General features: G+C 42.5%; 1 protein-coding gene across 1 annotated transcript; it reads right to left on the bottom strand.

Moving 5' to 3' along the window:
- Positions 1-1,261: 1,261 nt before the first annotated feature.
- Positions 1,262-24,774, bottom strand: bcan (brevican). The gene is made up of 15 exons (XM_068729857.1): positions 24,568-24,774; positions 15,510-15,592; positions 14,511-14,903; positions 13,788-13,962; positions 12,693-12,820; positions 11,532-11,825; positions 9,961-11,193; positions 8,783-9,556; positions 8,483-8,683; positions 7,471-7,581; positions 7,204-7,362; positions 5,063-5,145; positions 4,823-4,967; positions 4,546-4,728; positions 1,262-3,429 (listed from the first exon to the last, which is right to left on the bottom strand). Exons 1-15 carry the CDS (start codon positions 24,576-24,578, stop codon positions 3,326-3,328), a joined length of 4,077 nt encoding a protein of 1,358 aa, XP_068585958.1. The 5' UTR covers positions 24,579-24,774; the 3' UTR covers positions 1,262-3,325.
- Between the last annotated feature and the right edge of the window lie 1,804 nt (positions 24,775-26,578).

Here is a 26,578-nt window from a genome sequence, read left to right as displayed (position 1 = left end):
AGACCATAAAGCAGGGGATGATTTAGGGGCGGGGCTTACTGTGATTGACAGGTCTCTACCAGAGACGTATACGGCATCTCTACGTCACTCCTCCTCAGTCCAAATATGGTCACTTCTGTTCATTGGCAGCCGTAATCCAAAATGGCGACAGCAAAATTGTCGAACTCGAGGCTTCAAAACCTCTATGTAAAACTATGTAAAATAGATATGTAAACTACCTAAAATAAGTATGTAAACTACATCAAATAAGTAGGTAAAATAAGTGCTTAAAATAAGTACATAAACTACCTAAAATAAGTACGTAAAATAATTACATAAACTACCTAAAATAAGTACTTAAAATAAGTACATAAACTACCTAAAATAAGTACTTAAAATAAGTACATAAACTACCTAAAATAAGTATGTAAACTACATCAAATAAGTAGGTAAAATAAGTGCTTAAAATAAGTACATAAACTACCTAAAATAAGTACGTAAAATAAGTACATAAACTACCTAAAATAAGTACTTAAAATAAGTACATAAACTACCTAAAATAGTACCTAAAATAAGTACTTAACTACCTAAAATAAGTAAGTCAAATAAGTGCATAAACTACAAAAATATGTCCGGAAAACAAGTATGTAAACTACGTAAAATAAGTACATAAACTACCTAAAATAAGTATGTAAAATTCGTACATAAATTAAGCATGTAAAACATGCATAAACAACATTACAAAAGTCTCAACTCTTTTTCATGGGACCCTAACACCGGTCTCCTGGGTGAAGGTGTTTGTTTGACCCGTTTGAAGTTGTCTTTCTGTCTTTCTATGTTTTTCGTCAGCTCTTCGTTGAGCGTCGCTCGCTGTGTTCACGCGGATGGGTTTACATTGAGGTCAGTACAGACTGAACGCAGATAAATGACACTATTTCATGAGACCAGGCTGCATATGGACTTAAGATTTTGAACCACAATTCAACTAGAAACTGAGTCAGAGGTGATTAAAAAAAACAAATGATAATAAATTAAAACTCCTGTAGCAGCTGCAGCTTTTCAATTTGTAGGTTTTAAGTTAGTGAGAACAAGAACTAGTCGTGGATGATCACTTCTAACTGCTTAAATCTGCCATAAAGTGATAACATTGCAAAGTCAAATACAGTTAATCTGATCAGACATTGTGCTGTTAATCATGTGATCATGATAAATATTACAAACAGATTCACACAATGTGTTAATTGTAGATTAATCAACAGACACGTAACAGTACAAATTCTACTTTAAATTTACATGTTTTATTTGGATCTATTTGTATTATTTCTACTTGTACATTTAGTATGCGTTCATTAGATCAATAATTCACATCGGCTTCATTGTTACTGCCACAGCGTCTATTACAGTACTAGAAAAGACACAGTAGATGAGATATCGTTGCATCATAGAAATAACTCATTGATCCCAGAAGATCTACATTCTCTCTAATTAGGATACCGTCTACTCTAGAATAAAACAATAGCTGCATTTTCAGCACACATCCATCCATGTATCTGCTCACATTAAAGCTGCACTTTAGAGATGCAAAGACGTATTAAATAATCTTTTAGTCGACTCACGGTCACTGAGGAGATCTAGGTTCAGTCTAACGATTGACTTCAGGTGCGATCTCCTCCTCAGGTGACTAATTAAGTGTGTGAGCTCCACACCTACACCTCCTGCTGTTCGTCTCCACTTCCACCTGGTGTTCAAATATGATCTGTGTGTGAGCGTATTATGCAAATGAGGAACAATATGCTAATTTGAGATTGATTCTTGACACTACAGGTGAAGAAGGTGAAATAAATAACTAACGGATATCACCATGAAAACCTAAGATAATTATTTGTTTTCGAACACAAGTTTTCTGAAGTTGTGTGTTCAATATGCAGATGAGTTATTACTTATTAAATATGTGCTAATTTTCGTACATTTCCAGAACATAAATCTAAACGTTGGATAAAACCATGTTTAAAAATTCTTGTTTAATTTTGTTTTTACTGAGGGGATTTAGGATATCTCTTTGTTTCACTACATAAATCATAAAACACTATTAACAAGCATTAGAAATAAATCCATGTCCTCCATGTGTTTATTAATACATGTAGCATAAATGAGTGTGTGAATGATGTGTGAACAAAGCCCTCTGTAGAAAGCTTCAGCACACAGAGAGGAATGAAGGTGTGAAGTTTGGTGGATGTCAGAACTACTGAAGTATAATATATATATATATATATATATATATATATATATATATTCAGCACACAGAGAGGAATGAAGGTGTGAAGTTTGGTGGCTGTCAGAACTACTGAAGTGGAGATTTCTGGATCAGAGTGTGAGAAAAACTCCATTGATAGAAAAGCTCCTTTAAAGAGACGTTTAGTTAAAGTCCAGACATTTAGAAGAGTCTCCAGGTGAAGAGGGTCACAACATGAACTAGTAGATATCACCATCACACTTCACCACTTCATCACTCACAGCAACACCAGCAGCTATTCTATTACAAGTTTACTCAAATGTTATGTTTAAATATGCAAATGAGGCTTTATGTAATGGTGACTTTTGGTGAATTTAGGAGAAATCTACAGATGTAAACAAACAAAATATTAAAATAAACACCTGAATGTGTATTTTGGACGTTTACGTTCCACTAGTCTGAAAGAAAACATTTTATAGAAGCAAAATAGACCAAAATCACAAATCTGAAGAACAATGTTTTGCTCATAGTGTCTTGCTATAAATTGAGGACAACATTCAGATACGGGTATAAAACCAAAGGCAGGTGATCAGAAGTCAGAACAACGTGACCAGAAACAGATCTCGTGTTTTTACCAGGTGGAATGAGGACGCTACACCTTCACGTCAAAAGTGTGCAATTAAAGCTACAGTCGATAACTTTAATATCCATATCAATAACAGTGCTCAAACTGTCACTACATGCTGACACGAGATAGATAATCTGTGACACCAGCAGAGTCCACGGCGCCCCCTTCTGTGTGAAAGTGAAAGGATCAGAGAGGATGTTGCTGGCCGGAGGTAAGAAGGAACCAAAGCGTCGTCTGTCGAGTGTTTTGAACACGTTGGAGGATCCTCTCTGATCTCTTCATGAAGCAACACATTGAAACATTAAAAAAACTTTGATTACAGAGAGTTTTCCAGATTTTCTGTGGCCTTGAAGGGACATAAATATTAAAGATTAGATTTCTACAGATGGGAAGTCTTTTGAGACACAAGAACAGAGGGCAAAGACGACGTGCAATATTAATATTATTATTATTATTATTATTATTTTCTAAAAGGCAGGTTGGCTTCAGACATTCCACGCTATGTCCCAGAAGAGCGGAGCTGCTTTCGCTGTCGCCTCCTCCTGCTGCTGAGGAGGTGAGGTGACCGAGTCTCCGTCCGTCCAACGGGCTGCAGGTGAGAGACAAAACAGAGAAGCAGAGGATCATCAGAGATGTCGTCCTTTTTCGTTCAATTCCAAATTTGGGGCCTACATTACCCACAATGCAACTCAACCACCAAACGCTTGTAGATGTTTTGACGGTAGCGGATAGTGTAGTCTTGAGATGTTTTTTATTTTTTTAAGTTTCAAGGTTGTGAACCGGTCTCAGTGTAGTCCTGATCCTCTATATGAACCAGTCTCAGTGTAGTCCTGGTCCTCTATATGAACCAGTCTCAGTGTAGTCCTGGTCCTCTATATGAACCAGTCTCAGTGTAATCCTGGTCCTCTATATGAACCAGTCTCAGTGTAGTCCTGGTCCTCTATATGAACCAGTCTCAGTGTAGTCCTGGTCCTCTATCAGACCTCCATCAGTACAGAGACCATCAGAGAGAAGATGGTCTGTTTCTATAGAGTTATTCTTAATGATGTCATCGGAGCCACCGGGTCGGATTCTGGTGAAACCAGATGAACTCATGCAGGTTCACCAGAACCTCCTTCAGCTCAGACTCCAGCAGAGACCTGGTCCACCGTGGACGAGACCCAGATCCACCAGCAGAGACCTGGTCCACCGTGGACGGACCCAGATCCACCAGCAGAGACCTGGTCCACCGTGGACAGACCCAGATCCTCCAGCAGAGACCGGCCCACCGTGGACAAGACCCAGATCCGGAGCTCCAGAGGGGAGGAGGAGAGCTCAGTTCCCGGCAGCAGCAGCAGCAGCAGCATCTCCTCCTCCTCCTCCTCCTCCTCCTCCTCCTCCTCCTCCTCCAGGAGCAGAGCTTCTCCTCTCTGCTGGAGACCCAGGACGTATTGCTGGACCCTCTGGAGGGAAGGGAGGCAACGGGAGACCCAGAACCAGGACTTAGAGGGGCAGACTGTCAGACCCTGCTGCAGTAGAATGAGAGGTTTTCTAAAGGGACTCTGGTGCTCAGAGACACTACAGCTTTAGTCCACAGGGGGCGACAGAACCAACACTAAATGAAAGATCCTCGTAGTAACTTTAACTAAAACTAAAGCCTTTACTTCTAAACTTTTAAACATCTTCTCACCTAAACCTAACTTGAACTAAGCTTCTATGCACTTACTGGGGATGCAGGTGATCAGAGGCTCTTCCCATTGGCCGCCGGGCAGACACTTGATTACAGGGTTCCTCTTCTGAACGTAACCCCCCTCACAGAAGTACCGCACCTTGGTGTTGGTCTCGTAACGCAGCCGCTTCTTCCCGAACACCTTAGCTTTGGGCACCTTGGGCGGCTCGCTACACGACGCTGTCAGACAGAAAATGAAGACAGAACTTTGCCTCTCAGGTCGTCACCACCAGGGCAGATTTAACCAAACACAAGACCTTTAAAAGGAACTCACAGACGCCCTTCTTGCAGGTGTAGGACAGGTGGTAGTTACACGGCACGTCGCTCCAGCGGCCGTCGTCGTGCCACACCATCACCGCACAGTCCTCACCCGACAGGAAGTAGCTGTCCGGCTGACCTCGGTACCAGTTCTCGTAGAGCTGACGGAGAGAGGGACATGACGACCCGGTGACTTTAAATAGTTTGGTGCTCTCAGCGGGTCAAAACTGAGTCGCAAACTCTCCGTTAAACCCACCAGAGGGTTCCCGTCCGACCAGCGGAAGTCTCCCTCGATGGTTCTGTCGTTCAGTCCAATCCACTGATATTCTCTGTATTTGTCTAAAAATAACAGACGGGTCACTGCATCACAGCTGCATGCACTATACACGGTGAGAACGAAAGCAACATTCATATGTACAGCACATTCATACAGTGCTTCACCACAAAAGACAAAAGCAATAAATAACACAGAGATGAGTCCCACTGTTGAACTTTCATAAGCTGCATTTAGAATACATGAATACGACACGTTTATTCATGTATTTGTTCAACATTTAATAAACTTGTACATAATGCTGTAAAGTGAATGTAACAGAGGTTGAACTGAAGACACGGACATCAACGTGAACGCAAGACGTTATGATTTAAATATTACACCGATTATTTGTTGTTGTTTTTGTCAGCGGTATTATTTTCCGTGTGTCATATATATTTATTAATGCATACGTGTAATCAGAGGAATGTGCAGCTTTGCGAGAAAAGATAAGTGAGACATAATAGTAATAATGTTCATAAATGAGTTCAATGACTACATAACTAAATTACATTTAAAATAAATACAAATAATAATAATTGTTCTTAGTAGAATCAGCTAATAATACTGATAATTTGCAGTACATAAAATATGTGATTAATGTGTCATATACAGGCCTCGTGTCAATCATTGTGCATTTAGTTAATAAGTCAGTTAATGTGAAAGTGAAGAATGTCAAAGAAAGATGAGTTATTGAATGTGCTCGATGTTCTCTGATGAATGTCATCTTTGTGTTTGTACTAAACTGGCTCCTCCTCCTGTCCTCCTGTCTTTGGTCACAGCCGGGTGAGGGTCCCCCGGAGCGTGAGATAACGTCAGATAACCATCTCGCCGCCCGCTTTCCAGACAAAACACACCCACTTCAAAACGTGACCTTTTACCGGTGAAACGAATGAAATAAACCAGCGTGGAACGAACGAGAGGGAGGAGATGAAAGGTCCATGTTTTGTCTCGTCCGGACACTTCTGAGAGGAGAAAGATCGCCGGTACGATATCTGCTGACGCCTCAAACAACCCAATTCACCTCTCAGGTCCCTTTATACGGTTTGTATTATATTGTAAAGGTTATTTTCAAATATTATTATGAAGCATTTTGCCGTAGTTTTACATTTGACAGAATAAAACAGCTGGTGTGAATCAAGATGTCCACGTTCAGTTCATTGTTTCTGTTCATCTGCACCTTTTAATATTTTGTATTTATTAAACGTCAGAGGAAGGTTTGAAACTTTGACAAGATAAAAATCATTTTCTCCACATATTGATTCGTGAGGTGTTGAACGTATTATTCTTATTATGATATCATTATTGTTATTATTATTACTGTAATTATCATAATTTTTATTTCTATCATTATTATTACTATTATTATCATCATCATCACCATTATTATTATTAATATTATCAGATAATGTTTTTATCATTAGAATTATAATTATTATCATCACCAATATTACAATTATTATTATTATACAATTATTGTTATTATTATTATACAATTATTGTTATTATTATTATATAATTATTGGTATTATTATTATATAATTATTGTTATTATTATTATTACTGTAATTATCATAATTTGTATTACTATATATTATTTTTTATCATAATAATGATCACTATCATCATCATTATTAATAATATTATTATATAATTATTATTAATATTATTATTATTTATTTGTTATCATAATAATGCTCACTATCATCATCATTATTATTAATAATATTATTATTATATAATTATTATTAATATTATTATTATGTATTTGTTATCATAATAATGATCACTATCATCATCATTATTATTAATAATATTATTATTATATAATTATTATTAATATTATTATTATGTATTTGTTATCATAATAATGATCACTATCATCATCATCATTATTAATAATATTATTATTATATAATTATTATTAATATTATTATTATGTATTTGTTATCATAATAATGATCACTATCATCATCATCATTATTAATAATATTATTATTATATAATTTTGTATCATCATATTAACGAGCCTCCGGGTGAGTCCAGCCCTGATCTGATTGGCCGGCGTTGCTCGGGGTCTTTACCGTTGACGTAGTGCTGCTCCTCGGGCGTCATCACAGACAGCAGGTGTCCTCCACACAGGCGACAGTGCTGCTCCGCCGCCTCCCAGCTCTGCCTCTTCACGAAGTGATGATAGCAAAAGCCCTGAAACTTGTCCCAGCCGGACTCGCACACCTCCAGGTCTGAAGGGGGGGGGGGGGGGGGGGGGGGACAGAGGAGAGTCAGCAGGAAGAAGGTCTCTCTGGAAGATCACATATATGTGGTTTTTGATCAAACGGCTGACTCTGAACCTGTCTGGCACGAGTCTCCTCCGTATCCGCTCAAGCAGAAGCAGCGCGCCGCTTCACCGTCGACACACGTGCCTCCGTTCAAACAAGGGTTCTCCAGGCAGGAGTCTGCAGCTGTGAGGGGAAGAGCTTCACCAAACACTCCGATATTCTCCTAAAATAACGTGACTGTTAACTGTCTCGAGAGAGAGAGAGAGAGAGACAACCTAACATTTAACCTGATCTATTCCATTCAGTGTGTTTTCAGTACACTGAGGTGTAACTCCTCCCCCTTCTGCAGGAAGGACTACTGAAAAATGTGACTTTAACATCAATATTAACCATAATCATATGAAATATTACTTCTTTCAACGTCGTGCAGAATTACATTTTAATTTCATGTGCAATATTATTTTCACTAATCTGTGTAATAAAACTTTTTCAATACAATTTACACTATCATGCTCAAATTAATATTATTAGTATCACTTCTTAAACACTTTATATTTGTACTTGTGTGTTTAATCTTTGTATTTGACTTTTTCATATATGTTCATATTTGTTATTCTATTGTTTTTCTTCTTCTGTTGTAATCTTGAATGAAACTCTTTAAAGTTGCAGTCATTTTTGTTGTTTATCTATCTTGCTGCTTTCACTGCTGAGCTGCTACTACTGCTGTGTGTTTTACATGCAGTCACCAGCAGAGGGAGCTGATGCATCAGCTACCAGGAACCCACTTGCTCAGTTGTCAGACGTCAAGTTTCAATAACAGAAGAACAAGAACAACAGAGAAGCAGTTGTTGGGAATACACATTTTAGATCTTAAGCTCCAACGACGCTCATGACAAGGCAGACATAAGACACAAAACGGAGCAACAATAAAACACATTGAGGAGAAGCTTATCGTGATGAATATTCTCTGAGAGTTAATTAACAACGGGGAGCTAATCCCTCTGTTGTGCTGAGTCAGCGTGAGCGTACAGTAGATCTCCCTCCTGATTGGGCCTTTCCTACTTCTCTTACGGAGCACCAGTACCTGACATGGCTCCTGGTTTTGCAGCAGAAACCCTGGCGGCCGGCCTGGAGGCGGCCATGGCGGGGTACTCCGGGTACGCGGTCGCGTCGCCGCTGTCGGCGGTGAGAGTCGGACCGGTGGTGTCCTCCTCATCCGGACGCCACGTGCACATTTTAACTGAATCTGTGCTGGTCTCCCCCTCGCCTCCCTCTGATCCATGTTCTGTTGACACAGTTTATCATCAGGATTGTTTCTAGATGTTGTTTCCTGTGAAGACGGGAGTTTATTTTGAAAAAGTGAAATCTAAGAGATCATACGAACCGATGTATGAGGTTACGTTGCTCGTGGCGATCCGAGTCACGGCCTCTTGCTCCGTAGAGACGTCATCGGATGCCTCAGCGACGGCAGGCTCGCCGCTGTATTCCAGATCAGACCGAGACTCCTGCGGTGTGGAGGAGGAAGGCTCTGGTTCCCAGTCGGGCGTGAGGGTCAGATGAGGGATCAGTGTGATTTTGACATCTGATGGCGTATCAGTGGCATCCTCGCCGTCGGTGCGGTCCGCTGAGAGAGATGGATTTGTCGACAACAGTTCTGGTTTCACCTCTGGGCTCTCTCCTGATGAATCACCCGAGTCCTCTCCGCCATCTTGCTCCGCCCCCACCGGATCACTGTCTGTGGTATTCTGGGTTGTGCTGAGGAATGCCTCTGGGTCTTCTCCTAATACTTCCTGTTCAAGTCTGTCCTGGATGTCCTCCAGAGGTTCGGCCCCCTCAGATGAAGTGTTGCTTTCGGGTACGAAGGTTATAATCTCCGGGGTGCCGGCTGCAGCGTCCGCAGAAGTCGGACGGACAGACACGGGGGACGTCGACAAAGGGACCGGATCAGTGCTCAGGACCGGAGCGCTCACACCGGAGTCACCCGTGGCTGTGATGACCTCTGCCGTGGGGGTTTCTGCAGGATGGACGTGTCCACTCTGGTCGGTTGGATCATCTGTTGCCGTCTCCTCTGAAGTGCCGCTGGAGTCCTCGACACCGTGACCGACTGGGATGAAGGACTCCACAGTTACACCTGGGAGCTCTGGGGTGGGATCGAAACCTGCCAAGAAACAGGATCATCGTAAACGATGTGTGACAGATTTCCTACGGTAAATAAGAACAAGTGCAGGTCTTAAACTTTTAAGTTCCTGGGAATCAGCAACACAAACAACTTGACGAACTTCTCCATCCTTGTGAACGGCTGTGCTTCTTAAGGAAACTTACTTTTTTTTTTTACTTTTACAGAAAACGCTTAGAAACAGGAAATAACTTTTTCAGGTTCAGGCAACAAAACAAAGATCATGAAATAGTATGATAACATGTTGTGGTGGTGCAAGAAGTGCTTAGATTAGCAATACCACAGTGTAGAAATACGCCGTTACAAGTAAAACTACTGGATTCAAAATGATGTCCTCACTGGGCCACTAGAGGAGGAACCCAGAACATCCTACGTTTAATATTCACCTGAATCAGAGGGGGGGACCACTTCAGAGGTGGCAGTGGTTTCCATACCAATCAAACTTGGAGTCACAGAGTTTTCCTCATCTAGGAGAGGATTTACACTTTCCTCTCCAGACTCCTCTTCTGTTGGATGGTTCTCGGTCGTGCTGTTTTCAAAAGACGGCAGCGGGGTGGTGGAGCGGACGTCCGTTTCCTCGTTGTGGGTCGTCAACGTCGTCGCCGCTGACGTCTCCTCAACAGAACCAGCGCTGGCCTCTCCTGGCTGCCCCGAAACACAGTAAGAGGTGCTCGAGTAGACGAGCTCCGCTTCAGGGGCGAGTTCCAGGTGGACGTCCGGAGTGTGGTCCTCTTGTGAGACGGGAAGCTCGCCCTCCTGAGGAACCTCTGGAGAGCTGCTGAGGACCTCATTAGCATCAGCTCCAGATGTTGCGTTAACAGTTGGCGTATCCGGGCTTTCAGTCACAGACATATGATGCTCTGAGGGCTCTTCGCTCTCTGGCGTTGTCGCATCGGTCGTGGGTGAAGTGGAGTCTTCACCAACGGTGACTACGCCATCGGCCTTTGGAGAAGTTGTTGGAAGTGCGTGAGACTCTTCATGATCTGGGTTTTCTTCAGGAGCAGGCTGATGGGACTCTTCATGATCGGGGTTTTCTTCAAGAGCAGGCTGATGGGACTCTTCATGATCTGGGTTTTCTTCAGGAGCAGGCTGATGGGACTCTTCATGATCTGGGTTTTCTTCAGGAGCAGGCTGCTGGGACTCTTCATGATCTGGGTTTTCTTCAGGAGCAGGCTGATGGGACTCTTCATGATCTGGGTTTTCTTCAGGAGCAGGCTGATGAGACTCTTCATGATCTGGGTTTTCTTCAGGAGCAGGCTGATGGGACTCTGGGATGATGGCCTTCTCTATGACCTCCCAGGTGTCCTCCACGGTGGACACATGGTCCTGATGCTCAGACGGAGGAGTGACAGTCTGATGAAGGTCCGTCGTCAACAGTGGCTCCTTGTCATAACTCAATGTTGGGGGCTGAGCCTCCACGGATCCCCGCTTTACAGGATTGGCCGTCTGGGCATGTTGGACCTCGTCGCTCTCCTTTGCGGTCGCCTCGCTCAGAATTAACTCCTCCTCCTCCTCCTCCTGCTCTGCACGATTAGTGAAGAAAACAATGTCCTGGCCAATGTCCTCTGGCTCAGTGGCAAGAAAATCCTGAGGAGATTCTGTGTAAGCGCCGTTATCGCCTGGAATAAAGAGCAGAAGTGCAACAGGTTATGTAGAATGTCCAGGATTTGATTGGGTTTGAGAGCAAGAAAGTTAATTTACAGGTTAGAAAGAAGTGTGCACCTTCAACATTATGGAGCCAAACTGATTCAGAGGCAATGGTAACTGTACAATGAAAACATCAACCTTAATTTGACCAAACAGCAATTGTTACAATATCAGAACAATTGAACCATCTTTGAACCTTGAAAAAGGAACCATCTCGAGACCCCTAAGAGTCCTCCTGTGACCCCTCCTGAGGTCCTAATCCCGATTCTTAGAATACACAAAATAAGCCAGGACAAGAGTGTTCTCTTACTTCTGAAGCAGTAGACGTCGTGTCGAGTGTGAAACTCGGGGAAGCCCGTCTGGTTGCTGTAGCGATAGACGGTTCTGACGCCGGGTTCACCGCCTCCACAGCGCTCCCTGGGGGTGACGATGGGGTAGCGGACGCTCCCGTCGGCCAGCCAGCCGGGACTGCAGAGGTTCAGTCCTTCATTCCAGGCCGCGTACAGCTGAGCTGTGGTGACCAGCTCGGCGCCGTGACTCAGACAGTAGGCCTTGGCCTCCCAGAAGGTGAAGCGCTGGGGGGCGGAGCCATGGAACACCTCACCTTCACACAAGGAGAGACAGGTGTCAAGTTCTGATGATCTCTTGCCTGTTACTGATTTTTGCAACCCTGTCGCCAGAAACAAAATGTTTGCATCGCATGTTGAATGTCGTTTCTGAAAGACTACAAAGAGACCAAAACAACTACAGAGAGACACTAAATGACTACAAAGAGACCAACACAACTACAAAGAGACACTAAATGACTACAAAGAGACCAACACAACTACAAAGAGACACTAAATGACTACAAAGAGACCAACACAACTACAGAGAGATGCAAAACAGCTGCAAAGAGACACAGAGACTATGAAAAGAGTAAAAAAACAACCTCAAAGAGACTCAAAATGACTACAAAGAGACACCAATCAACCACAGCAAAATGATTATAAAGTCTTTCAGAAAGTAAAATCATGACAAAACAACCATAACGACTTAACGACCATCATACCATCAGCTCAAGTTTATTTTAACTTGTGTTTTGGGGAAGCCAGCCATGTAGTTGCTTAATACACACATTTTTAAGAAGCTTTTTTGTTTAATCCACCCACTGCCCCCTCTTTTCTGTGTTGCTCGCTTCAGATCTCTAATAAAACTGCAAAAAAAAAAAGTGTTTCTTTATGAAGCTGGCTTTGAGCACAAGTTATCTTTATATAGTGTAGCATTAAGATTCCCCTTCATTGAAAAGTAAGGCGTCCAAACCAGGAAAAAAAAGGTCCCAAACAAGGGGTGTCCTCGTACGTTTGACCAAACCGTATCACTTGGTAATACTGGGAATAGTTTAAAATCTGGGCGTCTCAGCACTCATGTTACTTGGACCAATTCCAAATTTACAAAAGTAATTCACTTAAAACACTTTTGGTCTACTTACCGTTGATGTTCTCCACGTAGCAGTAGACGTCATACAGCTCATCAGGCTCTAACAGTCCGTAGTTCCTCACGCCGGGCAACCCGTCCATGCCACCAAAACAACGCTCTCTTGGCATCTGGATGGGATATCTGTGTAAGAAAATGTCACAAAGCATTGAGGCACCTCCTTTTTCTTCAATGATGGCAACGCTCCAAACATCACACTTGTTTAAGCCATAGACTGTATATGGAAATTGATGACAGCACCCATCGGTTTGACGGTTTGCATTTTGGCCGATGCCATCTTGGTTTTTGGCAATCGCCATTTTTGTTTTTGTCCGTTGCAATTTTGTTTTGTTTTTAGCTGTCGCCATCTTGTTTTTTGGCAACCAGAAGTGACAACCGAACGCTGAACAAGACATTTACAGGCGACCAAAATGTTACAATAAACTTCCATGAAGTGAAAACAAGCTGTGAAAGGGTTGAAGTTGAAAGACAAAAACACGGACAACTCCCGGACCGGACAACGGCGTGGTGGCAACGTCAGTCGCCATCTTGTTTTTTGTCCGTCGCCATCTTGGTTTTTCCCACGCCAGAAGTGACACAAGAGGTTGGAGCTCAGTATAACGCTGAATAAGACATTGTTACGTGACCAAAATGTTACAATTAACTTCCATGAAGTGAAAACACGATGACAACACCTTGGTAGAGACCTGTCAATCAGCATGTAGCCCCGCCCCTAAAGCATCCCCTGCTTTATGGTCTGTTTGACTCTAAATGGAGCATAATGTACTAAATGAACATCATGCTGTATTGAAGAAGACTTGAAACCATAAACTCATGTTTACAATGTTTACTGAGGGAATAAATCAAGAGAGAAGTAGAGTCATTTTAGACTAGACTTCTATACAACCAGAGGAGTCGCCCCCTGGTGGACACAAGAGAGAATGCAGCTTTAACACGTGAAGCTCTGACTTCACTTATTCGGCGGAGGTTGCTGCCTGGTTTGATTTCTTCTATAAGTGAGTGTGCAAGTCTGGAGAAATGTTTCTGTCCACATGACGAGCGCTTGAACATCCGAGAGACCACAAACCGTGATTCTAGATAAGCTGCTCACCTCACTGAGCTGTCTGAGAGCCAGCCTGCATCACACTGCTCGTATCCGCTGTGGTAGGCGGCCAGCAGCTGCTCCGGAGTGGCAATCTCAGCCCCGATCTCCTCGCAGGCCTCTCTGGCTCGCTCGAAGGTGAAGGCGTAGCGGCTGGATGCGTCGCGGTAATGGAACACCACGCCTGTAAAAACAGCGTGTTATGTGATCAGTCGTGCAAAGAGGCATTAGAGGCAGGGAGAACTACAGAATGCAGGACACGCGAATGCAGTTACACCAGATTCCATAAACCACCTTTGCGTGAGTATTTCAAATAGGACAGGATCGCGTAATTAAGTAGCAACAAGCACCAATAATTGTGCTTCATCGGGACATTTCATTGCTGCTTTCTACATAAGATGTCATTTGTATATTCATTAATTTGTCTCTTATGAGCCGCGTGCAGTTTGGTGGTTTTATCTGTCACCAGAGGTGCGTTTCCACCCGGAAGAGCCCGGTAATTTTAGTCCCGGGACAACTTTTCTAGGAACTAAAAGCCCGTTGTTGTTTTGATGAGGGCTGCTGATGGTCGCAGGGGTAAACTGTTTCATCTCAAAACTACTATTTTAGCTGTTGTTTTTAAGTCTCTGTCTTTTTCTTTTTTTAATTAGTTGGGAAGATGAGAACAAAGCTAACTTTACATAAAAAAAAAAAATGTTCATAATAATATTTTAGATTAAAACTCGACCTCACCTTTGACTTTGACCTGGGCCACGTCGTCGGCGTCCTCCAGGCCCTGCTGCACCTCGCAGCGGTAGAAGCCGGTGTCGTTCTGCCTCAGGCCCTCCAGCCGCAGGGTGAGGTCGGCGGGGGAGGAGGCGTAGTTGAGCAGCGAGGCTCGGTCCTTGTAGGCCTCGCTGACTCTCACCCTGTCGCCGCGGGCCACCAGGATCTCCGCCTCTTGGCCCTGAGTCAGCACGCTCCATTTGACCCGGGGGAGGGACAGCGCGGCGTGGCGGCCGTTGGTGGAGGGGGACGGCGGCGGGTGGGCCAGGGACACCAGGCAGGGCAGCGTCAGGGAGCCGCCCAGCACGGAGACCACGGGCGGGGTGCTGGGGATGGTCACCTGGAGCAGCTTCGAATCATCTGAGGAGAGGCCAACAGTCATGTCTGTGTGCGTTACAGAGCTGGAGCCGCGAGACTAGCTTAGCATAAAGACTGGAAGCAAGGGGGAAACAGCTAGCCTGGCTGTGGATGCATAAACTGATAAAGCTCCTGTGAGGAACTTCTAACCGGTCCTGAACCAGTCTCAGTTTAGTCCTGATCCTCTATCAGACCTCCATCAGTAAACAAGACCATCAGAGAGAAGATGGTCTGTTTCTATATTATTAAATCAGAAAACCTGCATCCACTCATTAGAGCCAAAGCTTGACATGTAATTAGGCATATATACTGTGTGTATATATATATATATATATATATATATATATATATATGCATACATGCACTGGATGGTCGGTGTTATCTGTCAATATTCTTATGCAGCTAAAAAAGAAACAAACAGCTGTGTATCAGTCTGGTTTCCTGCTGGGACAGTCCTTGAAAACGTCCTCCAGAGTGTGCGCATCAGCAAAAACAACGACCGACAGGAAATGATTAAACCCCCCCCCCCCCGCCCTTAAAGTCAGAGGTCGTGTATGGTCATTTAATGGAGGGGTGGATGTCAGTAGAAAGGGGGGGGGGGGTGTATACCTGACTCCTGGTGGTGGGTAGAGGACAACGGCAGGACGAGGAGACAGATGGCACACAGCAGCACAGGTAGAGACACGTCCAGTCTGCAGGTGAAGGTAAAAAAAAACACTTATAGTTGGACTACTGTCATTTTATTTAGGAAGAAATATATTAGAATTAAGTGGACGAACAAACACACTTTAGAAACTGCTCCTACGTGACTGATAGGCTGACACGGAGATGGATTTATTAGCTCAGAAGGCCGCAGAGACAAACACTCGTATTGACTTTATACTCCGAGCCGTTCGTCAAAATCAGAGAAGGCAAAGCGGGCCGACATTCATCAAGTGTTTTAAACTGCGCCCGAAGGCCGGTGAGCCGAAATCAGCAGGATGTCTGCAGGAGGACGGACCGGATGATGACGCCATCCATCATCGTGCTCAGGACCGTTTCAGGCGACGAACAGCAGGGCTGCTTTAGGGTTCTGTTCAGGTCGTTTCCTTTTATTTGGTTGTATTCGAAATGGCTCTTAATGTTTTTTGTTCTCATTCTAATTTGAGTCATGTTTTTTGATACCGTATGTCGTCTGTACCTCACTGTTTTTGCTCTTTATGAGAGATCAGCGAGGCTCTCGTGGTTCAATAAAGGTTTGAGATCTCTGGAGGTTTTTTAGATTTTTTTTTTCACTTGTTGTTGACGTTTCATCGTCGCTCTTCTCTTTGTTTGTTCGGCCATAGTAACCTTTTACTCGCAGCGCTAGACACCGGTACGATGCTTCAGACTCACTGCGCCGCTTGGGATTTTGCTTGTTTTACGGGAAGGCCACAGACGTCCGGATCTTAACACGGCCACATAAGGTCACTGAGTTATGGTGTATCTCATTCAGCAGCGGAGAAAGACTCAACCTCTATTTAAATGAAAATAAATGATTATTCCTTGTACTTATCACAGTGTGAAGGGAAACCTGTAAAGGAATCCATGGCTTTGCAGGTTGAAATTGAAGCACAATCAAGGAATCTCTGTCCATATATATATAACATACATACACATATATAAATATATATGTATGTACTGTATGTGTCCTTCGCATATCTCGACAACTGTTCATCTGATCTTGCTGCTGGGATGAATTTGGCGCGGTTTGGACGCTCCACGTGTTCGATGTTCATTGAATGTGGGTCGAGCGCGTCGTCCGGCTCTCACTGTTGCTGCCGGACGCTTTGTGCACTTTCAGGTGAACACGGAGCTCTCCGAGAGACGAGCCGCACCTCCGGGGGGGTTCGATCGGAGCGTCCCGAACGGGCGCCGAGTTCAGTCAATAATAATAATGATAATGATGCAAATGAATCAAAGCAAAGTCCACGGCTTGCACGCTGTCGTACACGCCGACAGAAACGCGTCGACTCTGTCCTCACTGCTAAATGCGTAGAAACGTGATGAAATCAGAGTTGTTAGAGGAGCAGGCGGACAGAGGGACCGTCTGTGTGTCCTTGGAGCTTTCTAGCGGCGGTGAGTCAGACTTCAGGAGCTGCAGGACGTGAGCTGAATCCTGATTCCCTCAAAAACTCCCCGGAGGGTCGGACCGAAGCCCAACCTCCAACCTAACTAGATTTATACCATTATTAGCGCTCCTTTTAGCCCACACTAGATTCACTTATTTTCCTTTCTGTCCTTTGTCGCGTTGTAATTAACATCTTGTTTTTTTTCCCTGCTTGGTGTTTTCTCTTCTTCTCTGTGTTGAGAAAGACTTTGATCCAACAACAGAAAGCCTTTATATCACCAAAAAGCTGAAAACATCGAAGGGTCCAAACAGTGGTGAGAAGAAGTGAAATGCTGCCACCAAGAACCTCTGACTCCGAACACAAACTCCCAACAGATAGTGTCTACGTTCCTGTTATACTACGGCTTAAAATAAAGGTATTATTTGTTTATGGCCGCTGATGCTTCAGCTCCACTCAGGCTTCCTTCTCACTGGTTTGGTCTAGCAGGTGACTCCTAAAGGTGTGAAGGACCCCATGAGGAACAATAACGAGACTAAACACAGGATACAAAAGAAGGGCCAAATGAATTAATTTATTCATTTATTTATTTTTACTTGATTAATATTATTATATATTATTATATTTACAAATGTATTTTGTGTGTATATATATATATATATATATATATATATATATATTTTTATTATTATATTAAATTATATTTTCTTATTATATTTGTCTTTTCCTTATCATTAATATTATATCATTGATGATGGTTATGGTAATACCAATAATGATGATAATAATGATAATAATAATAATAATAGTAACAAGAATAAGAAGAATACCGTTATTTCTGTAGCTATTAAATTACTCATCAACGTTATTATAATTCCCATTTAACAAAAATCAAGAAAAATAAAACGTCTTATAATAATTCCTCTTTTTCAGGAATTAGAGGAACATAAAATATGTAATTCACTACCTGTGTGTCATGTTAGCAGCCTTCATTTAGTCGTCTACAATTGTTCAAAACACAAAGGAAATCACAAACAATGGATTTGCGGCCGCTGATAGCAAAGTTTAAATTTAAAATTTAGCACCAGGCTGCTGGAGACCCAGGACGTGTTGCTGGACCCGCTGGAAGGAAGGGAGGCAACGGAAGAACCAGAACCAGGACTGAGAGGAGCAGACTGTCAGACCCTGAGAGGTTTTCTAGAGGGACTCTGGTGCTCGGAAACACTACAGCTTTAGTCCACAGGGGGCGCCAGAACCAACACTAAATAAAAGATCCTCATAGTAGCTTTAAACAGGGAGCCTGAGAAGAGCAGAGACATTACAATTACTGAACGTCAAGCTTCCCTTCGACTGACAGGAGCATTAATACCTGAGGAAAATCAAAGTTTGTTTTGTGGGTCTCAGCAGAGACACATTTCTAATCAAAACAGGATTAATAAATAATCACTCAGCAGCGCTTTTAATGCCTAAATCTGGCTCCGTCACTCTAACAGGAAAGCTTCGAAGACAGAAACGCCACTCGTGACACCGAACGGAGCAGCAGATGGATACAGTCGATATGCATCAGATGCTTTCTTCTACAAGAAGTAAAGTTGCCATCTTTCATGAGAACCGAAGACGCGAGGTCAACTAGGATCCTGAGGACGTATTTTAGCATGAAACATCCAATCACGTATGTCTAACAGCCAACCAAAGCTGAACGTTCAACCAAAGATGAACATTTAACCAAAGATGAACATTTAACCAAAGCTGAACGTTTAACCAAAGATGAACATTTAACCAAAGCTGAACGTTTAACCAAAGCTGAACGTTCAACCAAAGATGAACATTTAACCAAAGATGAACATTTAACCAAAGCTGAACGTTTAACCAAAGATGAACATTTAACCAAAGCTGAACGTTTAACCAAAGATGAACATTTAACCAAAGATGAACATTTAACCAAAGCTGAACGTTTAACCAAAGATGAACATTTAACCAAAGCTGAACGTTTAACCAAAGATGAACATTTAACCAAAGATGAACATTTAACCAAAGCTGAACGTTCAACCAAAGATGAACATTTAACCAAAGATGAACATTTAACCAAAGCTGAACGTTCAACCAAAGATGAACATTTAACCAAAGATGAACATTTAACCAAAGCTGAACGTTTAACCAAAGATGAACATTTAACCAAAGCTGAACGTTTAACCAAAGATGAACATTTAACCAAAGCTGAACGTTTAACCAAAGATGAACATTTAACCAAAGATGAACATTTAACCAAAGCTGAACGTTCAACCAAAGATGAATATTTAACCAAAGATGAACATTTAACCAAAGATGAACATTTAACCAAAGATGAACGTTCAACCAAAGCTGAACATTTAACCAAAGATGAACATTTAACCAAAGCTGAACGTTTAACCAAAGATGAACATTTAACCAAAGCTGAACGTTTAACCAAAGATGAACATTTAACCAAAGATGAACATTTAACCAAAGCTGAACGTTCAACCAAAGATGAATATTTAACCAAAGATGAACATTTAACCAAAGATGAACATTTAACCAAAGATGAACATTTAACCAAAGATGAACGTTTAACCAAAGATGAACATTTAACCAAAGATGAATATTTAACCAAAGATGAACATTTAACCAAAGATGAATATTTAACCAAAGATGAACATTTAACCAAAGATGAATATTTAACCAAAGATGAATATTTAACCAAAGATGAACATTTAACCAAAGATGAACATTTAACCAAAGATGAACATTTAACCAAAGATGAACGTTTAACCAAAGATGAACGTTTAACCAAAGATGAACATTTAACCAAAGATGAACATTTAACCAAAGATGAACGTTTAACCAAAGATGAACGTTTAACCAAAGATGAACGTTTAACCAAAGATGAACGTTTAACCAAAGATGAACATTTAACCAAAGATGAACATTTAACCATTCCTAAATGGAATAAGAACTCCTTTTCTTTTATTAAGAACGTCTCTGGAATAATCTCATTCGGGAGCAAAGCTCTGCTGATCCAGGCCTTTTTTTTTTCTTTCTGTTCGCTGTGATCTCTGCTAATTTCTCCTAATCACTTTTTCTCCCCTGGTTTACCAGCATGCTGGCTACCGCATGGTTTCACTTTCTCTATACGTCCTGACGATGTTCCACCGATGTCTCTCACAATTCAAATCTAACACTCCCTTCATTCCAAGCTGATCAGCTATCTGTCTGCCTCAGTCGTTCTCTTTCTTGGCCTCAGCGAGGAGGAGGAGGAGGAGGAGGAGGAGGAGGAGGAGGAGGAGGAGGGGAGAGAGGGCGAAAGAGAGAGGTTTTCCAAACAGGCCGGGGACGCATCCCGGGCAACATCACAAGTGCAAAGGACCGGCATCACAAGTGGCTGAATAGTCAATGACTTCACCTTGAGGGAAAAGACGGCGGAGGCCAAGAGAGAGGATGTTTGACCGCCCGGTTTGCCAGGAAAGGTCATATGAGGCTGAGAGACAGAGGGGGGGGGGGGGGGGGGGGCTACATTCTTAAAGAGCTGCACCAGCGTCGAGAGAGTTTTGGCCCATTTGTGACTTCAAACTGGTGCTCCTGTAGAAGCTCCAGCACACATTCATCTGAGATCTAAACTACAGAACAGAGCATTTTCAAGAAGCGTTCAACACCATGTTATCTTTCATCGCGAGGTAAACAGTAGAAGTACAACGTCCACGATGCTAACTAACCCACGTGACTACTGTCACGGTAATAAGAGCGGTGAGCGTCAACAAACGCTTTTAATTCCACGTGATACCGAAGTTAAACTAGTATTCTGATACCGATCATTTCTGGAATGTGACTTTTCTAAATAAAACAAAAAGGATCGCCACACTTAAAGTTAAATCACATGACAAACACCGGACATTAATCATGAATTCACTACAAAAACAAATCTGAGGACAATTAAAAATGTTTGCACTCATGAAATAATTTGTCATGCATAATTTGCTTAAATAACAAAAACCTCCTGATCATTTTCGGGGTGTGTCGTTTTTTTAAATGTTTGAAGATGTTCCTCGTGTTGCTGCTAACAGAGCGTCTCGCTGTATTCTTTATCTTCAGGTGAAAAGTAGCGCCACACCTCCTTCCTCACATCCTCTCTCATGGGACGGTCAGCGTTCCTCCTCTTTGATCAGAAGTCATCGCCGAGGCAAACCCTCAGACTCTGGTCCACTAATCCACGGTCTGTGTCTTTAGTTGTCACTTACAAATATTGAGAGCGAAACCTGGAACGGCTTCAATAAGGGATTCAATGAAAGGGTTCAGATTTGATATGCAAATTCAAATTGAGAATAAGAAATAAAGAAATCAATAAACGCTGAGGAACCGAGTGACCTCCGCTCTCTAGACTCCGTGTTCCACACAAAGACCACAAAGACGAACACAGCCTCCCTCTGGCTTCTTTCAGGTTTGAGAGAACCACTCGCTCGGGATCGACCCGACGCCACCGCTCCCACATCACGCCACCTCGAATGACTCGGTGGGCCCGTCTCCTGGGGCAACCCTAACCACCCCCCACCCCCACACACACACACACACACACACACACACACACACACACACACACACCCCCCCATCCTGACTGACACAATCTGACAGGAAGCAAGGAGCACAGCCGGGGAGGGCTGGAAGCAAACCGAGAGACCTCTCAGAGAGAAAAGAGTGGCAGAGAAGAAGAAGAAGAAGAAGAAAGAGACTGGAGTGCTGAGAGAGACGTTAAGGTCGTGGGAGGGATTGGGGGAAAAACGAGGTCGGCCTCCAGCATGCTGCTGCTGCTGCTGCTGCTGCATGCTGGAGGCAGCAGCCGAGTCGTATTAGCTGTTAGCCGCTGACTCCGAGTGCCGCACGGCAAAACTATTACAGAAGTGGCAAAAGCCATAAGCCACAAGGCTCTGGTGTGTGTGTGTGTGTGTGTGTGTGTGTGTGTGTGTGTGTGTGTGTGAGACATAAAGGTTATGTTTAGGTTAAAGAGTAACAAAACCCCAGAGTTACTATTTAGCTATGCGTATGCTAGCGATTAGCATAAGTGATTCACAGGTTCATGAAAAGGTAACACCTATTCTCCCCAAAGTCTGCAGAGTCGGTTTTATATATCCGAATATTTTGAACACAATGTGTAGAATTCAAATACTTTGCACTAATATCTCAAGATTTGCACCTGAGCCTGTCAGTAATACTACTAAATACACATGTTCATTGGTGTGTGTGTGTGTGTGTATGTGTGTGTGTGTGTGTGTGTGTGTGTGTGTGTGTGTGTGTGTGTTTTAGTCTGCATGCCAAAAGCTGACTAAGCAAAATTGCGTTGAGCTTTAAGGGCTTATACCTCAGACATATAAAACTCGTTTTATATTTTGAGACGTTACTGAGGAGACGCTTCATCTTCTGTCACGACAAGATGTTATCATCTCAAACAAATGGCAGCAATTTGAGGTCTCACGTCCGAACAAGAATTAGAGAAAAACTCCTTCATCTCCAGCAGGATGGACTATTGTCAAGGTCTCTTGTCTGGTCTTTCCAGGAAGACCTTTAAAACAACTAAACTTCAGTACATTCAGGCCTACAGAGTTGTAACACAAACCAAGAGAAGTGAGCAACATCACTCACGTTCTCTAACCACTTCAGTCCGACAGCCAGCTGGTAGAACGAGTCAGAACCAAACAGGACTCGTGCTCCGATGCTTCATGTGTTAAAGCTGCATTCTCTCTAATGTCCACCAGGGGGCGACTCCTCTGGTTGTATAGAAGTCTAGTCTAAAATGACTCTACTTCTCTCTTGATTTATTCCCTCAGTAAACATTGTAAACATGAGTTTATGGTCTCAATCTCTAGTTTACAGTCTTCTTCAATACAGCATGATGTTCATTTAGTACATTATGGAACATTTAGAGTCAATCCGCAACGTGACGGATGGGTAAAAAGTGACTGTGATGAGCGCGGCTATTTTAACTGAATTTAATTGACTTTTTATTGTGTTTTTAAGCTTGAAATGTATTTTTTTTTTGCCACAACACTGATATATCATCACCTTTCAAGCTGATATCGTGAAGGTGTTATCAAACAGTCTCTGTGTTTGTGTCATATAAAGAATCTAAATCTGATATGCTCTCTCTTTTAGCTCTGTTTCTGGTCTCCACCACCTCCTGAGGTCTCTTCGTCTGATAAATGCTCCACTGTGTTCACCAGCTGGTCTCGGACTGAGTCCGCCTGCTGCTGAGCTTCTTACCTTCTCTGACAACACTAGGAGCGAACAAGAACAATGGGCTGAAACTCACTGTAACAGCTCCGTAAAAAGCCAGAAGAAATATAGATTTGTAGCTGCATCGCCTCGTGTAAAGGTGCTACACAAATAAAGTTGCCATGCTTTGCCTTCATTTCTGCTTTTGTCCTCAGTGACCTGCCTTGTTTCTGAACTCTTAGGTCTAATAAACTAGTGCAGACTCACTAAATCACAGCTATAATCAGTTTCACTGTATACTGTTTACCCACGAGACTCAAAAGATGGGATCGGGATTGTATACTATATACATATATACATATATACAGTATATTCATTATATTTGAAGGATGAACTCATAAACTTTTGGTTTTGTATCACTTCAGATGAAAATGTACATTTTTGCTCCACCTGCCTTCACCCTGAGCAGACGTCTAATCAGGAGAATTGAACTCAGCTGTGTGTGTGTGTGTGTGTGTGTGTGTGTGTGTGTGTGTGTGTGTGTGTGTGTGTGTGTGTGTGTGTTCACAGGTTCAGTCGTCTTCTACTCTCCTTTTAGAACCCTTCATAGTTTAAACGAGGTAATCTATATTCTTAAATACACTCAAGACATGTCATGACGTCCTGATTTGAACTAAAACCAAACTAAGTGTACTTAAAGACAACTTTGAGGTACTTTGTACTCACTGGAGTATTCCCTTTTTGATGCAAATGTTTAAGTGCTACTCCGTATAGAGCGATATTTAAAATACATCTAAAATATTAATTTTACAGCTACACATACTAGTTACTGTGCAAGTTTTATATGATACAAACTCATTAAAATAAATAGCTCCACCTTGACCAACGATCATCAATGTTCATGCATTCATAATAATAATAATAATAATCATAAATCAACATGACGAACTCTAAAAGGCTTTCTGCATAATGAGCACTTCTGGTACTTTAAGTGTAACTTATAGATGAAACTTCTGTACTTTTACTTTGAATTGAAGGTGTTTGTACCTGTGTTGGGAGTATTTTTTTACATTCCTGTATTAGTACTGTAACTCAGATGTATTAATACTCGCGTCTGTGGAAACACACAGTGATGCTGCAGCAGCTGATGCTGTATCTCGTATCTGGATGAGCAGCCCAACCACGCATTTTAATTCTAATACCGGGACCATTAACGAGTGAAATCAGAAATGTGACCCGTGTATTTTCAACAGAGCACGTGAATGCACTTCAAATAATGAAGGCAAAATCAGAAAGCAAAGAGCTGAAAGTATCGTTCAACACGGTTCCTGTCTAACAACGTGGAGCAGATGAAACGGACTCACTTCATCTTCATCAGGCTCAACTCTCGGTGTGGATCCAGTAGGTCGCGTCCTCGCGGAGCCTCCGGGACAGGTGCACGTCGGAGGTCTGTGTGTTTGTTTAGACTCAAAGTCCGTCTGCGACACAAAGACCCGACGTCGTGCTTTGACCGACAACCGAGACCGCCGAGAGGAGAGGAGAGGAGAGGAGAGGAGAGGAGAGGAGGTGAAGAGAGGAGAAACTGGGGTGAGGGCAGTGTTAAAAGACCAACACCTCCTCCTCCTCCTCCAGCCTGGAAAATCATAATCCCGCTGAGGCTGAAGAACAAAAGAAGGGTGCTTATAGATTATTTCTACTTGTTCTGTTTGTACAGTTGAAGCTAAGTGGTTCCCAAAACTATTTATGATTTGATTTAATGAGGTGTGTTGTGCGTTGACCCTTGAACGGCCCTATTTTAGGTGATAATAAATCACAATTAAAGCTGCAGAATATTACTTTTTTAATGGCCACTAGGGGGCAGAGGAGCGAACAAAGTGACACGAAGCAGCATTGGGATTCATTCACTGTCCGTTTCTGTCTACTCAAAGAATTTAAACAACTTTATAAGGTGCTAACTTCTGTCTGTTTTCAGAGCGCTCAATCTTTTAGGAGCACTAGCTTCGAGTGCTGCCGGTGACGTCGCTGCAGAGAATGAAAGAGAAGCTTGTTTTGGCCGCGACTTTTTTCACATCATGGTTGGGCTTAAAATAATAGTTTTTTATTTAAGGAAACAAAACTAACCACTTGCACACTCACTTATAGAAGAAGTCAAACCAGGCAGCAACCTCCACCGAATAAGTGAAGTCAGTGCTTCACGTGTTGAAGCTGCATTCTCACTAGTGTCCACCAGGGGGCGACTCCTCTGGTTGTATAGAAGTCTAGTCTAAAATGACTCTACTTCTCTCTTGATTTATTCCCTCAGTAAACATTGTAAACATGAGTTTATGGTCTCAATCTCTAGTTTACAGTCTTCTTCAATACAGCATGATGTTCATTTCGTACATTATGCTCCATTTAGAGTCAAACAGACCATAAAGCAGGGGATGATTTAGGGGGCGGGGCTACACAGTGATTGACAGGTCTCTTACCAGAGACGTATACATGGCTTTCAACTGGTATCTGGCAGCTATAGCCACCGGCTACATGTTGAGAGCCGTGTAGAGGCGATGTGTTCCGTATTGAGCACCTTTAAGGCAGTGCATTGGATTTCTACTAGATGGTAATTACTCGTTATGAATATTGATTAGAGGGGCTAAATGAAACAATGAATCTATGAGCTCTATGAATGCTAGAGTGAGGGTGGAATTGAGCACGTCGGTCAGGATGATTGAATCTTACATCTGCCTTCTCGAACGCCCACTGGACAAAAAAAACAGGTTTTAAAACATCAGTAAACCTCATGTGAAACAACATGACTTCTGCTTTCAGTCTCAAAATGGACAAATTCTCGATGGCTCAGCAGTTTGCAATAAAAGCCGAATTATGCGGCCGATGCTGGGCCCGGGGGTGTTATTGACCTCCCCGGGCCAATAACTTGACCCGGGGGGTAATAAAACCCCATAAAGTCCATATAGTGTTGCCTAATGAGACCAACGGCGCTCTTTCATGTACTTCAAGGACTTATTAATGAACACTTAATCTTCTTTCATTTCAAATGTGGGGAATTAAATCAATAATTTATAATTGCGTTCAACATAAGGTCTAGATTACCAAAAAAAGAGAGGAAAGGATCACTTCGCTAAAATAATGTTTCAATTTGTTTATTGGCCTTAAAGTTGAAAGAAAATGTTGTTTTTAACATAACAACACGTTGGCAGAAGATAATCCAAAGCCTCTTTTGGCTTCAAAGCTCTGGCTTTTACTTAAGGAGGTAATACTACGTGGGCATCAAATCTAATTATTCACATTATTGGCCCTGCACAAGGAGATTTAGGAGGGATAAGCAGCATGGGGGGGGGGGGTAATCTAGACTTAAATCACATGCTGCTGTGCAAT

This window comes from Cebidichthys violaceus, unplaced genomic scaffold (assembly GCF_023349555.1).
Source record: "Cebidichthys violaceus isolate CVI_PGR_0920_01 unplaced genomic scaffold, fCebVio1.0.p SCAF_48, whole genome shotgun sequence".
In the NCBI taxonomy this organism is placed as follows: domain Eukaryota; kingdom Metazoa; phylum Chordata; class Actinopteri; order Perciformes; family Stichaeidae; genus Cebidichthys; species Cebidichthys violaceus.
The sequence above is the reverse complement of the archived record's forward strand: the minus strand, read 5'-3'. Positions and strand labels throughout refer to the sequence as shown.